Genomic DNA, 22,300 nt, shown 5'->3' on the forward strand with positions numbered 1-22,300 from the left:
TGAGGAAGTAGAGGCGTTGTCGTGCCTTCTTCACAACACTGTCAATGTGTGTGGTCCATGTCAAGTCCTCGGATATGTGGGCTCCGAGGTACTTAAAACTGTTCACTCTCTCAACCGGTGCCCCGTCGATGCTGAGGGGGCTGTAGTCCTTGACCCCCGACCTCCTAAAGTCCACAATCATCTCCTTTGTTTTGCTGACGTTCAGGGAGAGTCTGTTCTCCTGGCACCATCCCGCCAGGACCTTGACCTCTTCCAGGTAGGCCCTCTCATCGTTTGCAGAGATCAGGCCCACCACTACTGTGTCATCAGCAAATTTGATGATTGTGTTGTTGCTCCGCTGAGCCACACAGTCATGTGTGTACAGGGAGTAAAGGAGGGGACTCAGAACACAGCCCTGTGGGGCCCCTATGTTGAGGGTGATGGATGAGGAGGTGCAGTTGCCTGCTCTCACCACCTGGGGTCTGCCCGTCAGGAAGTCCAAGACCCACTGGCAGAGGTCATAGTTCAAGCCCAGGTCCCTGAGCTTGGCTATGAGTTTGGAGGGGACTATGGTATTGAATGCTGAGCTGTAGTCGATGAATAGCATTCTCACATAGTTCCCCTGCCTCTTGTCCAGGTGTGATGCTGCTGTGTGCAGCACATGGGCTATGGCGTCCTCCGTGGACCTGTTGGGGCGGTATGCAAATAGCAGGGGGTCCAGGTTGATGGGGAGGGAGGAACAGATGTAGCCCTTCACTAGCTTCTCAAAGCACTTCATGGCTATGGAGGTGAGAGCTACAGGGCGGTAGTTGTTGAGGCAAGTGGGCGTAGATTTTTTGGGTACAGGGATGATGGTGGACTTCTTCAAACAGGTGGGGATGACAGCCTGTTCTAAGGACAGGTTAAATATGTCAGTGAATACCGGGGCCAGTTGGTCAGCACAGACTTTTAGGACGCGGCCGGGGATACCGTCCGGTCCTGCTGCCTTCCTGATATTCACTTTCTTAAAGGTCCTCCTCACCTCATGTTCTGTTATTATTTGATCATTATGTAAAATACTTTCAATGGGAGATTTTTCTGGTAGTTTCCATTAACCTTGAGTGTTAACCCTCACAAAATCTCTCAGTTGCAGGTATTTAAAGAAATCTCTTCCAGGAAGTTGATATTTCTCTTTCATTTGCTGGAAGGACATAAAAACCTCATCTTTATAACAATGTTCCAGTCGAGTGATACCTTGTAAAGACAGGACTCAAAGTCTCTATTCTGGTATAAGATAGGTATAAGCCTATTTCCCCATAGGGGGGTGTGGTATATTCTTAATCAATACCTAATGTTATTTACAGTACAATGAGGTTGTTATCTGGAAGGAGGAAAGAAGGTCATCAATGATTCAAATGGTCTTTCTCTACTGATAGAGAAAATAACTGTTTAGGCCAGGCAAAAGAAGAACTATAGTTCAAACTCATTTATTTGCCTCGGGGCTCAGAGTGAATTAGAAAGTTGCTTTTCATATACAAGGATTATCAGAGTACATTAAACACATGTTTGTACAAAGGATTAATAAGGTTTGCATATGTACATACACAGTCATGTCAACATCAATGAAAATAGAGAATCTACTGTAAGCACTTTACACATGAGTAAACCTGGTTTCTAAGATAGGCATCTAAATCTATATATCACAAACAGTGATTACTCCATCCAGCTGACTCACATGAAAAATCTGCAGAAGGGGAGCTCCAGTAGCTCACCGCGTACCTCAAGCGCTATTTCGGCGCCGGGGACAACCGTGCTCGTCACGGATCTGGGGTAGCAAGTTCGATTCCCGGACAAAGCCATAACTTTCTCAGAGTGTCTTCCCCCCATCTGTACCCCCATTCAACCTGTTTCTGTCGGTCATTCTTGACCAGAGAAAAAGCGATAAACGCAAAAAAGAACCAGCGGACAGACAGCCGTCTCTGGATGGGAGCGGGGAGCCGCAGACCTGGGTTTGTCTGGGCTCCTGAATTAACACTGTTTTTGCTCTTAAATACTATAATTTCCCACCAATCATAACAGTCTAGTAGTCCGTTTTGGTCCAATCCGGTTGGTTCTTCTGTGGGGGCTGTCCCCAATCAATCTCCTGTGTGGGGGCTGGCTGCTGTGTCTTCTCGTCGTTGTCCTTCAGTAAATAGAGGGGGGTGCTTTTGGCCCCCTCCTTTGCTGCAGCCTTTTCTTCACAGAGGCATGTCAACAGCGGGGGTCCTCAGGAGGCCCCCCTCCTTTTGGGCTGCAGGTCTCCTCAGTCCAGGGGGTATTCCACTTAAACATTTTAATCTCTAGTGTATTATGAATTTCTCTCTACCAGTATTATCACAGTTTTTACTCTTTTGTATACATTTTGATACTAAACAGTGATAAAGAATAACTTGTTTGTGAATCAGTTTCCATGACTAACATCCTGTAAATACATTCTGCTCTTAACAAATCTGAGCTGGTCTGCCCTGTGTTCAGACCAGCTGTCCTCTGCACCCAGTGGGGTGCTATCACCATATTAACATACAGTACTACTCAGTCACGAGTGGGGGTTGAGAATGGCTGTCTGATTGCAGTTTTCACCACCAGCGGGGGTTTCATGTGAACTCAAACAGTTTCTGTCACGCTAGTATTGCATCTGGTTTCTCTAATTATAGACATATGGATTATGAAATACAGTCAATGTTACCACAGGGGTTTTAGGTGATAGAGGGCTATTGTGATTTTTTTTTATTTAATTTTAACCAAGTTTTTGACTGAATGGATCATGAAGGGGTTCTGGGTGATGGTCTTAATTGATTTCACATCCCATTTGTACAAGGTATCAGACGGGGTGGTCTCGTTAATGTCTAGACATTCAATGTTCAACCATGAGGCTGAGAGGTCCCCCTCAAACATTTGAGCCAAAAATCTGGCTTGTGCCGCCAAGTAATACAATCTAAAATTAGGAAGTTTCAGTCCTCCCTTTGTATAGTCTAAAGTAAGTTTAATTAAGGCGATCCTTGGGGATTTACCTCGCCATATAAACCGTCTGATCAATCCGTCCAAGGAGGAGAACAATTTAGAAGGGACTTGGATTGGGAGGGACTGAAACATATAAAGAAACTTTGGCAGGACATTCATTTTTATAGCATTGATTCGGCCTAGTAAGGTGAGAGGGAGGTTCATCCATTTTTCCAAGACCTCCCCTGTTAGGATAGGGGTTTGGCGGAGCCCAATTGCAGAACACAGGAGGAGAGAGAATGGAGCGGTTTAGGTGGGTTTTAATTAGGATTCCCCAAGCAGGATAATCATTCACAATTGAGAATGTGCGACAGGTACAAGAATGTTCTCGGGAGAGGAATGGTGCGTTCCATGTGCCGCACGGGGCGTCCAGGTGAGCGGAGTACCGGGGCGGTGGTCCTGGGGCACAGAGATAACAGGGTTAGTGACAAGGCAATTCAACAAGGCTTTGAGTAGCAAGGCTAGAGCTAGTCGTCGTACCTAGGTAGTAAGGAAGGTTAACACTCCAACGAGGGTAGAACAGGATCCGTGGCCTGAAGTACCATCTCGCTGATGAGGGGATTCCTCTCAGCCGTGTCAATTAGTGTGCTGGCAGCGTGGGAACCCGGGGGTTGGATGCTGTACATATAAGGGTGTGAGAGGACGAGGGGTGAGGAAGGCTTCCGCCGTGATGGTGAGGAAGGAGGAGGGGTGAGGAAGGCTCTCGCCGTGATTACAACATCCCCTAGGATTTGTAACTGTTTTAACAGATTGAGCTTATAGAGATTTCCCAGTTCCTTATCTATTAGTATTTTATACCATTTGGTGACCATTTAAAAGGGAAGTTATGTTGAATGGTGTCTTTAATAGAATCTGATAAGGGCAGTATTTCACTTTTGTCAAAGTTAATTTTATATCCGGAAAAGGAGCTATATAAGTCCAACAGTTCGACTAAACGTGAGAGGGAGCTTTCCGCGTTTGTTAAAAAGAGAAGAATATCGTCGGCAAAGAGCGAGATTTTATGGGTGCTTGGTCCAATTTTGAAGCCCGTTATTTTAGTGTCTATTCTGATTGCTTCTGCTAGGGGTTCTAGGGCGAGTGTAAATAGGGTGGGGCTAAGAGTGCAGCCCTGTCGGTTACCTCTATGTATGGAGAAATAATCTGAGGTAGTCCAATTGACCGCAATCCTAGTTTTGGGGGAGCCATAGAGTGATTTGATGAAGTCGACAAATTGAGCGTCAAAACCAAATTTTTCAAGGACTTTGAAGAGATAGGGCCATTCCAACTGGTCAAAGGCCTTTTCGGCATCCAGGGAGAGAGCAATGCTGGGAATCTTGTTTTTATGTGCGAAATGGATAATATTCAAAAAGCGTCTAAGATTGTTAGAGGAATGTCTGTTAATTATAAAGCCCATCTGATCTGGATTAACAAGGCGGAGAGGGAATCCTAGAGGCAATTAGGCATTGTCTTTATTCTGTGCGTACGCGAGGGAACATTTATGCGCATGTGCAGGAGCGCGCGTACGCGCCCGGGAGCGCGCATGCACGTGACATCATTAAAACACAGTGCAACCAGGTATGAAATCACCAACGCACCACTGCTCTTAATCTAATCTAATCAGTAGCATGCAGTCTTCATAGACACACAAATCACTGTCTTTTCAAGATCAATGGATTATAACCAACTACTGAAAAGGGTTTTTCTGCATTTGGATTTAAACCTTACCTGATTCTTCACATCCTGACACATATTGTCCTTTTTCCCTCCAGTAAATGAAATCTGGATGAGGACCTTTGCTGCTCATATGTAAATTAGTTCCTGTTCCAACTTATTACAACAAAACAGCCAAATATACCTTTTGTTGTGTTTATCCTTTTCAGAAGTTTCCAAAAATAGGGTGTCTCCTGGTGATATATATGTATATATATATTATTTATATACTATGTAATACATATTTATATTGTCAATAAATAATCAATCAACCGTGTGTCCTGCATGGATGTTCTAGCTATACTTGTGTCGAAGCAAACGAGGCAACATCTTCGATATTCATCAAAGGTGAGGTCAGAAAACTCATAGATTCCAAAGGCGTCCCGGAGTCCCGCTGCGAGTGGAGGTTAAACAAGGACACGTTATCAACATTCAGCACGTCATCAACACTATTTGATGCACATAAACACAAACACACCATATGTCGTTAATTACAAGGATACTGTATTACTTGTGGACTTGTGGAATTTGTGATACTCTGCTTTTAATTGCTCAACTTTCCTCTTGTTCTCAGTGAATATCTGGAGCCTTTGGTAATACTCCTCCAGGCGATTTTTGTAGTGCTACACATTGGAACATTGCATATTGAGAATATACAGTTTCTAGTAGCTAGCGTTACGTGTCTCAGCATGATATATATGATAAATTAATTTATATTGCGCCCCTCAACCAATAGTTACATCAGCCCGGGAAAGAAGAAAACAGCATCATAAGTTCTATGTCCCAAGTCAAGTCAAGTCATTTATTTATAAAGCACGTTTAAGAACTCAAGAGCCAACCAAAGTGCTGTACAATCAAAGCATAAAATGTCATAATATAAAATACAAAAAGGCACAGCAGGACAAGACAGTACATTCAGAGAATAGGACAACAGTAGGCCAACACACGGATAGGGAAGCACAAGGTACAGTATAGCACACAGGGGACAGAGCAGCACAAGAAGAGATACAAGGGGGAGGGGGCAGGATAAAATTGCATGGGAATGTGTGAGTTAGGGTGTGGGAAAATCAGGGTTTATTGAAGGCTAGGGAGTAAAAGTGGGTTTTTAGACGGGCCTTAACACTTTCAGTGCCACCAGGGGGCGCACGACTTAGTGCATGAATGCCACCATCGGCGCTAATGTTAACGTTAATATCGCCTAATCTATGTTTTAACTTTTAAATTATGGCTATGTGTCTAATCTGCCCGTCGCTTATCAAAGAATCATTTTCCAGTCAGTGCTGTCAAGGCAGATTGGTTTTTTATCGCTTCATTTCCGTTTGAGAGCATTTTGAAAAGCACCCGTTTTGAGGTAAAAAAACAGCCCATTCTGGGCCATTCTGTGATAATCGTCTTTTACTGGAATATTCCAGAACGTTGATATTTGTCGGCCTATTTATGAATCGTTTTCAAATAAACGCTAGATGATCAATATTATACGTACACGCACGCACATTCGAGGCGCGCGCTGATAATAGCCGTTTTCATTTCCTCATGGATTTTACAGTGAAACCGCTGGAGCACATATCAGAAAAAAGCTTATATCTTCATCAAAACGAGTCTGATTATCCTAACACTGATAACATAGATTCCTTACCTGACATCAGATGGTATCCAACTGGTATATTCCAATTCCTGATCACCATTCGAAAAAATCGATAAGTGTATAGATCTAACGTGTATACAGTAGATCTCATGCTTGCCGTGACTCAGAGTCTCCAGAATGAACTCTGGTAACCCCGGCTGCATCAGTGGACTGGAAAATGTGGACTGGAATAATCTTTTTTCCCCATCCATTTTCATTGAGTCCATTCCAAAATCCCTGATGTCATCTGGGAGACAATAGGGGGCGCTTTTTTCACATCTGATCGCCGGCGGCCTTTGGGTAGGCTAGGGTAGGCTCACGTGATGCAATATGATTTCAGATCGCTAAAAAAAATAAAATAAAAGATCAGAGAAATCTCGTGAGTGGCTTTCAACGTAACTATTGTAAATCCGAGAAAAGCCGTGAGTGGCAGTCAAAGTGTTAAATGTCTCCAGCGAGGGGGGCAGATCGGATCTCCAGGGGTAGCTGGTTCCACAGTTTGGGGGCCACGGCCTTGAAAGAGCGATCGCCTCTCTTTTTGAGTGGTGCGGGGGGGGGGGGGGGGGGGGGGGACCAGCCGAGCCTGGTTGGATGATCTTAGTGACCTGGGTGCTGAGTAGGGGGTGATGAGCTCTGTTATGTATAGGGGTGCTGCACCCGATAGTGCCTTAAAGGTCAGGAGGAGGATTTGGAGAGTGTTTTGGTGGAGGAGGGGGCGCCAAACAAAATGATCTCTGTTTTGTTTTCATTTAGCTGAAGGAAGTTGAGGGCCATCCAGCTTTTTATGTCCCTGAGACAGTTTTTAAGGGAGTCTAGGTTAGCTGTGTCAGAGGGGTTGAGGGGAAGGTAGATTTGGGAGTCATCTGCATAAAAGTGGTATGAAATATTGTGTTTCTGGATGATTTCGGCCAGGGGGAGCATGTAGATAGAGAAGAGTATGGGGGCCAGGATGGAACCTTGGGGGACCCCATACGGTAGACTAGCTGGGGGGGGAGGAGTGTCCACCCAAACTGACCGAAAAGGAGCGGTCGCTCAAGTAGGATGAGAACCAGCTTAGGGCAGACCCCCCCAATACCGAGCCTGTGTTCGAGACGATCGACCAGGGTGGAATGGTCGACTGTGTTGAACACGGCGGAGAGGTCCAGGAGGAGGAGCATGGCACAGCTACCTGAGTCGATGGTGAGAAGCAGGTCATTGTATATTTTGACTAGTGCTGTCTCAGTGCTGTGTCCTGCCCTGAAACCAACAGTGTACTAATAGCCTACAGATAATATGCAATAATCCAGACATAACCTCCCTCCCTCTCTCTCTTACTGGGAAACGAAGGTTATTCTATAACCCTAGTTACATGAGTACTAGCGAGCGGTCTGCTCTATGGGTTGATCCCTTGTTACCTGTAGCAACCTGAAAGTATTCCGTTACAATGCCCACTCTCGCCCATGCACTTAAGCGAGGGGTGTGACCGTACTTCCACTCTTCCCGAGTCTTAACCGTTATTCGGAAGACAATTAGGGGTCCTCAGTGAGTGAGAGCAGAGCGCTCGCTAGTACTCATGTAACTAGGGTTATAGGATAACCTTCGTTACATTTCGTACCAGCTCTGTGCTCTGCTCTATGGGACACAGGAGCGGAGCAAGGTGGAGAGCCCGACAAATGCACCCGCTAAGGTCCCCTACAACCATCAGAACACCGGGGAGGGTCCAAGCCACCCACCCCCCCTAGTGAGGGGTGGGGGGGGGGGACAGGACACCGACTGTGCGAAAGAGGGGACAGCACCCAACAAACGCACAGGGTGAGCAGACTACCCGACCGTGTGCCCCTCTCGCTACCAGGGAACGCACGTGAAAACATAAGCCTGTGTTACCGCTTCCACACCTCGTGGGGTCAGGGTCGTTAAACCCTGACGCTGCCCGCGAGGCGTCCCGCGGGGTCGGGGTTCCAAGCAGTGGGGCACGAAGGAGGTCCCAGCCCCATGGACCACTCAAGGCAGGCTTACCACCGAGTCCAGAGGCCAGGACCAGACAAAAGGGACCTGGTGAGGTCAACGAGGCCGTGGCATCGAGACCTCTCCAGGGCCCTCATTCATCAATGTGTGCGTAGAACATGTTCTATTTCCACACGTAAGCACGGAATGTAGAACACTAGTGTACGCACAGGGAAGTCGGGATTCATCACACGTGCGTACGCAGGCTCTATGCTCCTCCGTGTTGATGAATACCACTTTGTTCTACCGCCAATGCTCGTGCATGATTATCCATATATGGTCATGAAAGTGAGGAAACACCCCCCATGGGATGTGAAATAATGGACTGACCCGAGCGGAACTCTGAGAAACTCCACGGAGATTGTTCACTGCTGTCAAACCAAGAAGACACTATCGCGTATTATGGGATAAATAAAAGGCGGACTTGTAAACGGTGATATCAACGGCTCCCTAAGACCATTGCTGCAATTCTGCCTGGACAGCTCAAAATACTAATAAAGACCGTTCGATGACCACTGTTTGGCGTTGGTTGTGTGTCATTATAACCGTGCTGTAATATGAATGCCTTTATTAGTTGTGTTCGATTGGCTATATGATTTTTAGAGGCATCTATTTTGTTGTCGGCTAATAAAGACCGCGCTGGAATATGACTGCCTTTTCCCGTGTTGTTTGATTAATACCCAGGGATTAAAGTTCTCCTCAATTTTATTCCAAATCGCGATGGATCTCCCGTCAATTTTCTACCTGCTGCATATGATTTCTAGAGGCATACTACAATCTATTTTGATGTCAGTATTGGGTAGCCTATATAAACAATAATACGAGAGCATATACAAGAACAATGAATCTCACTGCATGTATGATGTAGCCTGCCTTTCAATACATGAACTTGAATTCCATCATGTTTGTGTGCGGGACTCACAAGGCTGTTGTCACAATGGGTGGTACCGGTATTAGGACATGATCTGTGACGACAAATGTTCTAGAATGTTTGATTAAGATATCATACTCTGACAGCATGCCTATGATCAACAAAAACGCGAACTTGAATCCCATCATATACATAGTCTGTCCACTATCTGGTGTCATTGCAATGCGTTTTCTATTCTTTCTTATACAGTAAAAAGGGGGAAGAACACTATATTCATATGACTTGTATTCTGCTTACAGCTTCGAAATTCCACTTGTTTCGTTTAACGTAAAGCCTTTTAAATATAATCAAAACGTTCCCGTGTTTCTGCGGTCTGCGCAAAATAATAACGAGTTGAGCTTTATGATTTATGATGAATTGAAAATGGGGGACCCTGATGTAAACAAGACGAAAGTCTTTCTCTGGTCTGCATCCCCAATTAACAATTGTATGTACTGAGCTGTACTGTACTGTACCCATTCTGCAATCTGTTAATAAACTTTCCAATCAATCAATCAATCAAGCTACGCGGAGCGCAGTCAGTCAGTAGCCTACACCCCGTATATTCCGATAACGCTATATAAACCATGCTGCATTCATTCTGAGAGAAAGATCTATTATTCCAAATGCTATTTATAGGGTTTTGACCATAATTACACTACTGTTGCTATTTTACAATGAACTATAATGAACTACGTTTCGTACAGAACATGCCAGTGTTATTATGCACAGAAGCTCATTTCCTTGTTGTAATAATATATTCTACCACTGGGCGCCAGGTACGCATGGTCCGAGCTGTGCGTAGACGTAAGCACGGAGTCAAGTTCAAGTTGAAATTGATGAATCCCACTCTTTGCTTAGAAATGATCGTACGCACAGGGTAAGCACAAATCTGTGCGTAGAACACGTTGATGAATGAGGGCCCAGGCATTTACTTGTGACACCACCCTTTACACCGCCAGTGCATCAGACAGGGCACAACCGGTGAAGGCCCTTCTCCGCCTGGCACGCCGCGATGACCCCCTGAGGAAGAGGCTCTGAAAACTCCCGGAGGAGGAGGCTCTGTAAGGAGGTTCTCTCTCTGAGGAGGAGGCTCTGCTGAGGGGGGAGGCTCCGAAGCTCTCTGAGGAGGCTTACCTGTTCAAGCTGCTGCGGTCAGGCAAATGTCTGCGCACACCAGCAACTAGGACAGAGAGACTTCGGCTCAGCTTCTTCCCCCAGGCCATCAGAGTCTTGAACACTGAACTCTCCACACACAAGCACACATGAGCACACACACAACACACATACTGTATACGCTCACACACTAACAGTCACTTTAGCACAAACACACACACACACATGCTACACACGCTCACACCAAACGGTCACTTTACTAAATGAAAAGGTCACGTTACTTTATAAAAAAAAATATATATAAATAAAGAACGGGAGTGGTTCTTGTATAGCAATAGATGGATATAGCAAGATAGCATAAGGATATATAGTATAACTGTATATTGTATAGTATTGTATAGTAGTGTACATAAGACCCAGTGCCTCATCTGTAGGTTAACACTGTATTGCACTATCGCAGGACCTTAGTGAAGGACTCTATGTTTTTCAATGTGTATATAATATATATATCGGTGGATGACAGCATCTGCTATTAGATTTCACATGAGGAGGACAGTATTTAGTGGTGTGTGTTTTCAAGTTAGACTGGGAAGCCAGTTCTAATAGAGCCCTGGGCTCCGAGGTCATCGGCAGCTTGTTAACATAAGCACTGGTGGAGGCAGGTTTGGTCAGAGCTAAGGGGAGAGTTTGACATCGATAGAGACATCATTTAGTGTGTCAAATATCAGCTGTTGCCATGGTAGCGTGTCACGTAGTAATGAGAAAAGGGGGCGGGCCCCCGTTGCTAGGGGGAAGACGTTATGATGTGAGTTTCTTCCGGGATAAATTAGATTGAGACACAACGCACTATCGAGCAGACACGCTGATCAGAGACTTTGAGATCCCTCCCCACCCTCGCTGAGTGGGGGAGGGGAATATGCCACATCATCGCTAGCTTCAGCTAACAGGGGAGGTTTTGGCCGATGACGAGGCCCAGAACCATTGGACTAATAGCATAAGAGAATGAATTAAGACTGTTCAAGGACATTACAGAGTTGGTTACATCTGGTACGGAGCTATGTTTATGAAAATAAAGGATCTAAGGAAAGAGATCACGTTGCAGTGTTGTTTCTTCTGACCACGAATGTACTAACAGGGGTTGATACAGTGTGAGACAGCTAATGAGATATCCAAGTAAAATGACACAACGCGGAGGCCAGTCACGGAACAGCAGGTGACGAGTGAGAGAAATGATTAAAGGCTAGAAACACTTATCTAACATTAGCATGTCTCTTACCATGCATTTTAAACTTTATGTACACTATACCTGTTATGTCTTATTCGTATTACTTGTATTATTGCACAATCGCTGCGGGTTTGGCATGCCGTGCACAATGTCACAATCTCGACATCGCCACGAACCCTGACCCCCGCCAGTCTATTAATCCCGCGGGGTCGGGGTTCAGAGAAAGAGTTTGACACAATTGGCAGACGTCATAAAATATGCGGGGGCATCCTCTCAAGGAGCCAGGGCCGAACTCATTGAAACCGGGAAACACAACTGCGCGTATAAACAGGCTATATAATGCAGTTAAGGCGTTTCAGGTTTAAAACGGGTTAACCCAGGCTGACAGGTAACAAGAGCAAGGCTCAACCTGTGCCTGGAGGACCGGGAACTACACAGGAGCGCTTAGAGGGGCTGACTGCTAATAAACAGCACCCCGACGCCCCCCCCGCCGAGCGGGGAGGGAGGGGTGAAATTAATGAGAGAAAGAAAAACTTTATCTAACAGTTTGCAGAGAAGGTACAATACAGTACGGCTCAATACACACAACTGTTAAGGGGATTCAGATCAGAGGAAGACGTTTGTCTTGTTTACATCGGGGTCCCCATTTTCAACTCGTAGTGGCACTTATGACACACAACATTCATGACATCAGCCCCTGTGGCGTCTGGCCCGCCCTGGCATTTTCCCCCCGGAAAAGCGACGGAACTCTCTAACCCCCTCCTATTGCTAGGTTTTAGTGAGTTTTTCCTTACCTTCGTGTGGGAAGGAATGTCTGGGAGTGTTGCATTTATTTATTTTGCATTTATTTAAAAGAATTTGGACCTTATGGTGTTCTTGCTTTGTTCTTGACTTATTGTGATGTTTCTTCTTGACTTGTTTAAAGAAGATGTGTATGGCCCATGGGGACATTAACGTGTGTTGTCGGGCCTTACAAATACATTTGATTTGATTTGATAAGCGTGTGCTCGCTTTATTGTTTTGAAACACCCAAACACAACAGCTAACCACCAAACCGCGGGGCCAGGCTACATCTGTTTAAACAGACGCGTCCACCCGGAGCCCACGGCTGTTTCATAAGCGAAAGCTTGTCGCCCGTCATGTTTTCACCTTATCACGTAAAGTAACACACAGACGGGGTTGAGAGAGGGGCAGCGCCCTTGGTCATGTGCTAATGTACATTGCTTGCAAGCTAACACATAATAGCAACACCAAAACCTTGGATTCAGGGTCTGCGTTTGTTTAAAAAACGCGTTCCCACTTCCCACATGAATCCAGTAACTCTCCTCACACAAGAAACGCTGCCCACCAGCCTTTAGCTGTTCTAACAGAAAAGACAGTGAGCCCTCATTACTTATTTCGACGAGGCATACCCAAACTACACAGTGAATAATCACACGCCTGTTACAGCAAACAAATCGTCACTCGTTCAGAGGGACTTTTTATTTGAAAACTTAGTATTTTGAGGAGGGAGGGGAGAATAACAGGGGGTTAACTGTAAGGCAGGAGCCCAGCCCTTTCGTTACCCCACACTCTACGTTCGAGGTAAACACAACACATTCAGTGAAAAGTTTTACACATTGCTTCAAGAAAAAACCCTAAGAGGGTCTCTACATTGAAGGAGACATAGTTGTTTTCTTCGAGGGGGAATATGGAGGTTTAGGCGTAAGAGAGGAAAACAACAGAGGGAGAGAGGTAAGGAAAAAAGGGGGAATACAGCCTCAGGCCTATCCCCTCCTACCTGGTCGGCGTGTATCGCGTCCCCTCGAGGTGCGTTCCAGCTGCCTGTCTCTCTCTCCGCGCTCATGTCTCGTGTCTCAGGCCCCTCGCCATTTGGGGTCGAGGCATCAAAGATGAAAACCCCCACCCCCTCCAGTGCCGCTGGTGCGCGCTGCTGCCGCCAAGAGCTCGGGGAAGAGAGCATGCTGCTCTCCTCCACCGTGCTCGCATCTCTTGCGGTCTGGGGGCCGAAACAACTTGGTAGGCGGGGGCTGCCCTGACGCTGCAAAGAGCTCGTCAGACCACCCGCCCTAGCCACTCACCACCGATGGTGGGAGCATGCCGCTGGGGCTCACCCCCTCGCCACGAGTGTGGGATTAGGGAGCCCCCGCGGCGCATGGAGGAGGTCGCGACGGTGAACCGCTGGCATTTCCCAGGTCCCGGTGGTGATGCCATTTTGACAAAAATAGCAACACAAAAATGAATCGAATACATTAATAACACTGCTGAAGTTTCCCTGTAGCAAAAAACTTCCGTGAGTGAAAGAAAAGGGAAGAGCGGAAGTACGGTCACACCCCTCGCTTAAGTGCATGGGCGAGAGTGGGCGTGGCCGGACAAGTGTAGGTGCATTGTAGCGGAATTCTTTCAGGTTGCTATAGGCAACTAGGGATCAACCCATAGAGCAGAGCGCAGAGCTGGTACGAAATGTAACGATAGATTCTAGCCCCTTTCGTGACTGATGCACGCCAACAGGGTTGGACGAGTGAATACACTGTCCCTTGGGGGACCCTGATGTAAACAAGACGAAAGTCTTTCTCTGGTCTGCATCCCCTTAACAATTGTGTGTATTGAGCTGTACTGTACTGTACCCATTCTGCAATCTGTTAATAAAAATGTTCAATCAATCAACCAAACCTTATTCCTCCATAGGAAAATCCCATAATTAATCCTCCCGACCTGCAGCAAGTCTGGACGACTAAAAACATTCAAGCAACAAGCAGTAAAAAGACTGATTGAATGTGCAACAGAGCGGCATGACGATGAAACCCTTACCAGAATGCAGGATGTTTTGGACACTCAAGAAGAGGAAGCATCAGTAGAACTTCATCATGACTGTTACTGTTCATTCACCTCCAAGGATCATGTCAAAAAAGTTGTGGATAAGAAGATGAAGGAGGGTTTATCACAGTCAAGCTACAGATGAGGATGTTGACATGGAGGATGCTGAGGAGGCTTTTGAGAATGATGTAGACCAGGAGGAGGATGTAGACCAGGATGTTGGGGAAGAAAGTTTGATGAGGGTGCCGATCAGGAGGGCGAGGGCCTGCATACAGATATTTTATTTAGTTGTGAAAGATAAAGATTATTGTCTTATTGCATAATTTCACACTTTTATATTTCTGAATACCAGTTCTTGTGACATGTTAATGACAGTTCTCACACAAAGAAAACATGATCCCTTTCTATCAGAGTTCAAAAGGTAGGCGATACTGCCACCTGGTGAGATTCGTATGCAAATGAGCCAGGGACACCTAGAGTGATCTGGATGACGTTTAGAACAGGGATCAAAGGAAAAATATCAAAGGATCCAAAAGCGAGTTTACTCGTTATTGGCGCTCAAGCGTTGGCGGCGAAACACGAGTTTACTCGTAATTGGCCACCAATGAGTTCAATTAGGAAAAGTCATGAAATAATAAGCAAAAAAAAGAATGTCAACCATTTATTTAGATATGTTAAAACATTGAATGGGGTGTCCTGTATTTTCTTGTTTGGTGCGCCCTCTCCTAAACTGGAGGTATCGTAACAAGACGTACAGCAATTACAAGTGATAGGGTAGGATATTGCACATGCATGCCACCTCAAGAGAGAGAGAGAGTACAATTAATCATAGGCCTAATGTAGGGCACGCCTACCTATCATGTATAACAAGGAGTAACAAGGAGTGCAATCCCGACTGATCATCTACAAAAACACTTGAGACAATATGCCCCTGAGATAGAATAGATTTATTAGCAAGAGGTAATCAGGAAACATACTTTTTTATTTGTATTTGTTACAAAATTGGAAATATTTCTTAAGCTGTGGAAATATGAGTGTTGAAAGATAATTTTCATACCACTGGGTATTGCTAACAGCAACATTTTTTATTTGTCTATATCATTTATAAGAGTATGTGCATGTATAAGTGTATACAATATAAGTATATCATATTCTGTCTGTGAAGGTGTTGCATGCCTGCCACACAAGCCTCAAAGGGTTACTGTACATACATGGTAAAAAATACGTACAAATATTCACAGAATAAGCACTACATTACTATATCCCTGCTAAGAAAGTGGCTATAGACAGGATTACAGTATAAATGCAAAATGTCTCCTACTTCTAAGTCATGGTTTCAAGACCACACACTGTTATAGCATTTTGTGTTTAAGCTTGAGATACAACTTATCTTTTTCAAAGGATTACACTGTTCCACATTGAGAAATATGCAGGGTTGCTTGTACAAAATGTACAGCACATTTCAGTAAAGGTGAATTAACAACAAAGTACAAAATACGTCCCCATGTTTTTATAAAGAGGATGTATTCCTCTCTTTTATACTACTACAAAAATAGTGTTTTAATGCTGCAGGCAGAGCTCATTCACATTTCTTTTTTTGATCATATTCTTAAACAGCAATGCATTTAACAGAGTGATATACAGTCACGTTCCACAATCACTGGAACAGCAAAAAGGACAGATTGTCTTGTAATTACATAAGAGCAACAACCTTTTATTCTACATGAATATCACCAAACCTACTACCGTTGCTAGTGTTCTTTTTTCTTTTTTTCTTAGTATGTACTGTATGCTCCATTGACTTTGAACCGAGATGAAAACAATGGACGATAAGGTTTGAATAAAAGTGAACACGTAAATCAACCCTTACACACTGGCATGCTCCAAACATAGCAGCAAATCTACACAACAAACCCTTTCCCTGAACTCAAAATGGCAATCAAACGAGATGTAAACCCCACTCGCTTTCTATTGGAAGTAGCTACACTCAAATCAGAAATCTTGCTGCTCTTAACATCTGACGGAGAGGTTCTGAACTGATGATGGCTCCTTTGACAATAGGTCCCAAGGTGGAATGGTATCATTGCATCACAAGAAATGAAGGGACACTCATATTAACCATATAGATTTTGCGTTAATAATGTGGATAGTGGTGGTGAGCAAACATGGTAATCTTTTTTTCTATTTTGGTTGGGAAATGTAGAAGAACACAATGCTTCCTCTGGTCTTATATTGTTATTGTCTGTGCTCTTTTGACCTGATTTGACACCGTTCGATGTTTACAATGCTACATCAGTTGCAGAGTGACTGAATCATCAATAAACTTAAATGGTGTAAATGAGCAAAGAGAACAATCATTCATATGTACAAAACCAAAGGACTGGCAGCCCAAGTGATCAGAGAGTGCAAAGTCAACACAGTAAGAAATAACGCAAAATAATGTCATTGGTCACAAAGGAGACACAATTATGTACAATTATTGTGACCTCTGTTATTATGCTTAAAACCACCCCCATCGAAATTGTCTTGAGCAAAATAAAAAACCAAACCAAAAAAATAAAAAATAAACTCAAAAGCAGGTAGCAAAAATAATAAAAGGTGTGGCCTCAAACATGTACAACAGCTAGGCCTATGTTCTCATTACCGATGTATGCTACAAACAGAATAGGACTGGGGGGGGGGGGGGGGTCCTCATCAGTTGGGCACTTTGGGCTCGATTCTGAGCGAGACTTCGTACATGCTCTCTTCATCCAGGACAGAACTCTTATCCAGCAGGTACTGAGACGCCTAGACATGGACACATGGACACTTTCAGCAATAGCCCAATACTCCATAATGTATAAGTTTGATAACAATACCACTTTAAAACCAATAATGTACGTAGAATAGAAGAGTACTGGCTTACCTTTGGCTGGTGATCAATCTTGTATGCTGTTTGCTGAAACTGCCGTATTTCTCTGATGATGTGGGAGATCTGAAAAGCAAAGAGAACCAGGATCTGTAATCCCAAGAAGGAAAACAAAACAGACCTTATATAATAATCTCTAATGACAGGTAACCTGCTACAGTGAGACATCTTACCATCCTCATCTTGGAGAAGTTGACCAGGTCGTCCTCTGTGTAGTTTGGCGTTCCCTCCTCAATGAAAGCCAAGTCGGTTAGGTACATCCCCAGGTATGGCACGCAGGGGGGGTCACAGCTAGGCAGGAAACGGATGTATTATTGCTTTATTCAATTAATTCAGTTGAACCACAAACGGATATCCTAATTATTTTGGACATGAAGTCTATTAGTGAGATAATAAACAGGTACATTTAGAGAGATAGTAAACAGGCCCCTAGGTTAACTGGCTTCAAAAAGTCTGTACGAACATGGCTATCGGTATAGGAAAGAGAGGGTATAGCATTTATTTTTTTCTTATATCTTCTATATACATATAGTCTCTTTTGATTGATTGATTGAAGTTTATTTCAAATATGCAACATAACAAACATCAAGTACATGTATAGCCTTTAGCCATTCAAATAATAAATGTATATACAAAATTAAAAATTAAAAATAACAAAGAACAAACAAAAAAGTCAAACTAAATTCTTTTTTTATTTAATTTTTTTTGAAAAGGAGTGGGAAGAAGCATACACTTTTTTAATCCCACCCCTATTTACTTATCAGAACATACTATATTTTGTTTACTAATTCATACATTACTAGACTCATATTGAAAAAATGAACTTAGTTAACAATACATTTTTTAATAATACCTTATTAATATTTGCCAAAACTATGTTACCCTGTATAGTTCCTCTAGCCATTTTCTATACATAAATACAACTATATACCTACATATGCACATATACATTTATATATACATACATACACATACATACTGCCAGTTATCAATGTTTTATGATGATGTTCAATGTTTTATGTTGATGTATGTCCTGTCTATTAATACCAGGGACCATGATGGAAATAAGTGCTTGTATTTACTCTATCCCTTGGAATGGATGATGTCTCTAATCCACAATAAAATCAATCAATCAATCAATCAAGATGCAATCGAAGATGGTAAAAACAGAAATGGACTGCATTTATATAACAGCTTTTATCCAAAGCGCTTTACAATTTATGCCTCACATTCACTCACAGACAACAGAGGCAACCATGCTAGGTGCCAACCCGCTCATCTGGAGCAGTTAGGGGTTAAGTGTCTTGCTCAAGAACACTTCGACATGCAGCCAGAATCGAACCAGGAGCCTTCTGATTACCAGACGACCGCTCTGCCTCCTGAGCCACTGTCAACCCTACAAGAAGATACGAGTTATGGAGCTTTGCGTTAGTTCAGGGAGGACATGGTAGTCTTGCTCTCAGCTGATCAGATATGCACTCCAATCATAAACAAACACAACTAAAACTCTAGCAACAAGACGATCCATTTATGCTCTTACTTTACTTATCTTTACACTCTGCTGCCGCTATGCTATGCTGTTGGTAGAACCACCCTCTACCCCCCAGCACCCACCTGCATTCGTCTATTCCATCATCTATGCTCTCTACTCTGTAATGCTATTCTATCATCTATTTTCTCTACTCTGTAATGCTATTCTATCATCTATGATCTCTACTCTGTAATGCTATTCCATCATCTATGTGCTCTCTACTCTGTAATGCTATTCCATCATCTATGCTCTACTCTGTAATGCTATTCCATCATCTATGTGCTCTCTACTCTGTAATGCTATTCCATCATCTATGCTCTACTCTGTAATGCTATTCCATCATCTATGCTCTACTCTGTAATGCTATTCTATCATCTATGATCTCTACTCTGTAATGCTATTCCATCATCTATGCTCTCTACTCTGTAATGCTATTCCATCATCTATGCTCTACTCTGTAATGCTATTCCATCATCTATGCTCTACTCTGGAATGCTATTCCATCATCTATGCTCTCTACTCTGTAATGCTATTCCATCATCTATGCTCTACTCTGGAATGCTGCGCTGGCTTGTTATGTCTTGCGATATTGACAGTCTCGCATCATCAGAGGATGTGTGTCTCTTAGGCTCTGTTCTGTATGTACATGGGAGAGTGTGTTATTATTTGCGCTCCGGGCCAAGTCTATTGCTTGCTTGCATGGCTTTGTGCCAAGAGCATATTGAGAGCAGAGCCTCTACTGCCAAATACATAACTATTTATAGGAATAAATAGTTTAATCTTTATGACAAGAGTGTTCCTGACTGAACTACCGTATTATGCATGTTTACTATGTTAGCTTGTCAAGGGCCACTTGACCTTATAATTGACATATAGAGATATACTGTATGTATACATATAGATTGACAGCTTATACAGGCATGTAAATGGTAAATGGCTGCTTTTTTATATAGCGCTTTTATCCAAAGCGCTTTACAATTTGTTACTCACATTTTACCCATTCACTCACACATTCACACACCAACGGCGGAGGCAAGCATGCAAGGTGCCAACCTGCTCATCGGCAGAAATGAGGGGTTAAGTGTCTTGCTCAAGGACACATCGACACGCTGCCCGGGAATCGAACCGGGAACCTCCGGATTGCCAGACTACTGCTCTACCTCCCGAGCCACTGTCGCCCCTATGTGTAAATACTTAGATGTAACTTGGGGTTACATTTGAACTAATTGTCATGGTGCTACCGCTTAATGTGTACAACCGTATACCATTTCCTCATGCAATACTCACTTCTTCAAAGCCTCCCTGAGGTTCTTGAATCTCCCCTCTGAAGAAACCAACTTCTGCAGCTTGTCAATCACCGCTTTTGTCTAGAGAGGACCAGTTGTAAAAGTGAATCAGTTATACACGCATCGATGACATCGATCGGTCCCAGAAACATGAGCTGTACAGTAGGCTTGGTGTATACAGCCCGGTATTGTACGCACCTGCTTGGACACCTTGAGCCAGGTCTTCTTGAGGCGGAAGACGGAGCTACGGTTCAGGGAGGAGGTGATCTCCAGGACGGCATTGTAGTTATGGAGACAACGGCAGATGTCCGCCACAGCCACCCACTTCTCTATCACCACCACCCGGCTGACCACATCCTCGCTGCTCAGGATCTCTGTGGCGATCAGGTTGCTTACCTTTCAGAAGGAAGGGAATGAGGACGTAAAACACTCAAATAAATATACACAATACTAAGAGAGATCGGGCTCCTCAAGACTACTGAGACACACTTTTCTGATAGCCTCGCCCCAAACTTAACCACACTGTTACCTTACAGTTCTTAAACTAATCATAACCTTTACCATAACCTTATTAACCTTAACCTTAACCACACTGTTACCTTACAGTTCTTAAACTAATCATAACCTTTACCATAACCTTATTAACCTTAACCTTAACCACACTGTTACCTTAAACTAATCATAACCTTTACCATAACCTTATTAACCTTAACCTTAACCACACTGTTACCTTAAATTAACCATAACCTTAACCCTAACCATAACTACACTGTTACCTTAAACTAACCATAACCCTAACCTTAACCACACTGTTACCTTACCTTAAGCTAACTATAACCTTAACCACACTGTTACCTTAAACTAACCATAATCTTAACCCTAACCCTAACCCTAAACACACTGTTACCCTAACTTAAACTAACCATAACGTACGGTTATGTCTATAACCATAGTTATATGAGTGTAGTGACGCTCTGCATCATACTGTAATACTCTTCCATATCAGTATTAGCACTGAATACATTTTCACATGCACCTTTACACACCTCATCTGCCTGGCCACACCCCCATCCGCTCCTCTACATAAGCAGGGGTGTGGCCATACTAACAGCTCCTTCCCAAGTCTTTCACCACAAAGGCAAGACCACGGGGTCCTCAGTGAGTCCGACGCAGAGCGTCACTACACTCATATAACTATGGTTATAGACATAACCGTACGTTATAGTATTGTGTAGCTCCGCTCTGCGTCATACTGTAATACAGGAGCTAAGCAGAGCGGGAGCTCGACAAATGTACCCGCTGAGGTCCCCCACAACCATCAGACCCGGGGAGGACCCGAGCCCCCGGACCCCCCTAATGGAGGACAGGAGGGTATCGGATCCGACTGTGCGAAGAGGAGTTTAGCAACTCAAACGCACAGGGTGAGCAGACCGTGGGACTTACCTTCCACAGAAGAACCCACGACTACACAAACGCGCAACCCACATGCCACTAGGGAACGAACGGGAAGAAACAAAACCCCCGTTACAACCCTTAATATCACGGGGTCAAGGGCAAAAACCCAACCCTGTGGCAAGGCCGTAGCAGCGGTTGTTCCTATAACCCCCCAAGAAAAAACGCCAAAACACAACTGCGGGTATACACTGGCTATACAGCAGTACAAGTGTTTCAGTTTTCAAGAAGGGGTTAAAAAAAATTCTAACCCGGGTCCGGCGGACCGGGACGTACACAGGGATGCCAGAGGAGTTCTACAAGAACCACCTCAACAGCCCCCTCCCAGCCCCGCCAAGCAGGAGAAGAGAGGGGCGAAAAAGAATGGAGAAGGACCAGGCTCCTTCAGTACGGCGCAAGGTACAACACAACATGGACCAAGCAACAGTGAGGGATAACACGTAGTAACATAACCACGAACATCTCCATAACGTCAAACCCTGCAACGCCCGGACCGACCCGGCATTTTCCCCCCAAAAAAGCACAAGTCCCTCAGGGTACCAGAACAGCAGATCTGCGCCCCGGCGGACAACGGGTTAACTGACCTGGTCCGGCGCGACCAGAACCAGTCCCGTGCCCTAATCACGCCGCCATCCCCAGTCCCAGGAGGGGGATAGGTACGCGTGACGATCCAAAACATTATAGAGGGCGCCACCCAGACGATCAGAACACAAAGCACCGCTCCCAGTGGCACACCCCAAGGGCATGAGACCCCTCTACCAA

The 22,300-nt window shown here is 44.3% G+C and overlaps 1 protein-coding gene across 1 annotated transcript in view; it reads right to left on the minus strand.

Moving 5' to 3' along the window:
- Positions 1–17,055: 17,055 nt before the first annotated feature.
- Positions 17,056–22,300, minus strand: part of rasgrf1 (Ras protein specific guanine nucleotide releasing factor 1) — a gene marked incomplete at both ends in the record, with an annotated part of 183,823 nt that continues 178,578 nt past the window's right edge. Inside the window, 5 exons of the mRNA XM_084334566.1 lie at positions 17,056–17,148; positions 17,267–17,335; positions 17,443–17,560; positions 20,088–20,167; positions 20,285–20,482. Of these exons, the coding sequence (XP_084190692.1) occupies positions 17,056–17,148; positions 17,267–17,335; positions 17,443–17,560; positions 20,088–20,167; positions 20,285–20,482 (558 nt within the window). The remainder of the gene's footprint in view (positions 17,149–17,266; positions 17,336–17,442; positions 17,561–20,087; positions 20,168–20,284; positions 20,483–22,300) is intronic.

Source organism: Notolepis coatsorum, assembly GCF_963971535.1.
Source record: "Notolepis coatsorum genome assembly, chromosome: 18".
Classification (NCBI taxonomy): Eukaryota; Metazoa; Chordata; class Actinopteri; order Aulopiformes; family Paralepididae; genus Notolepis; species Notolepis coatsorum.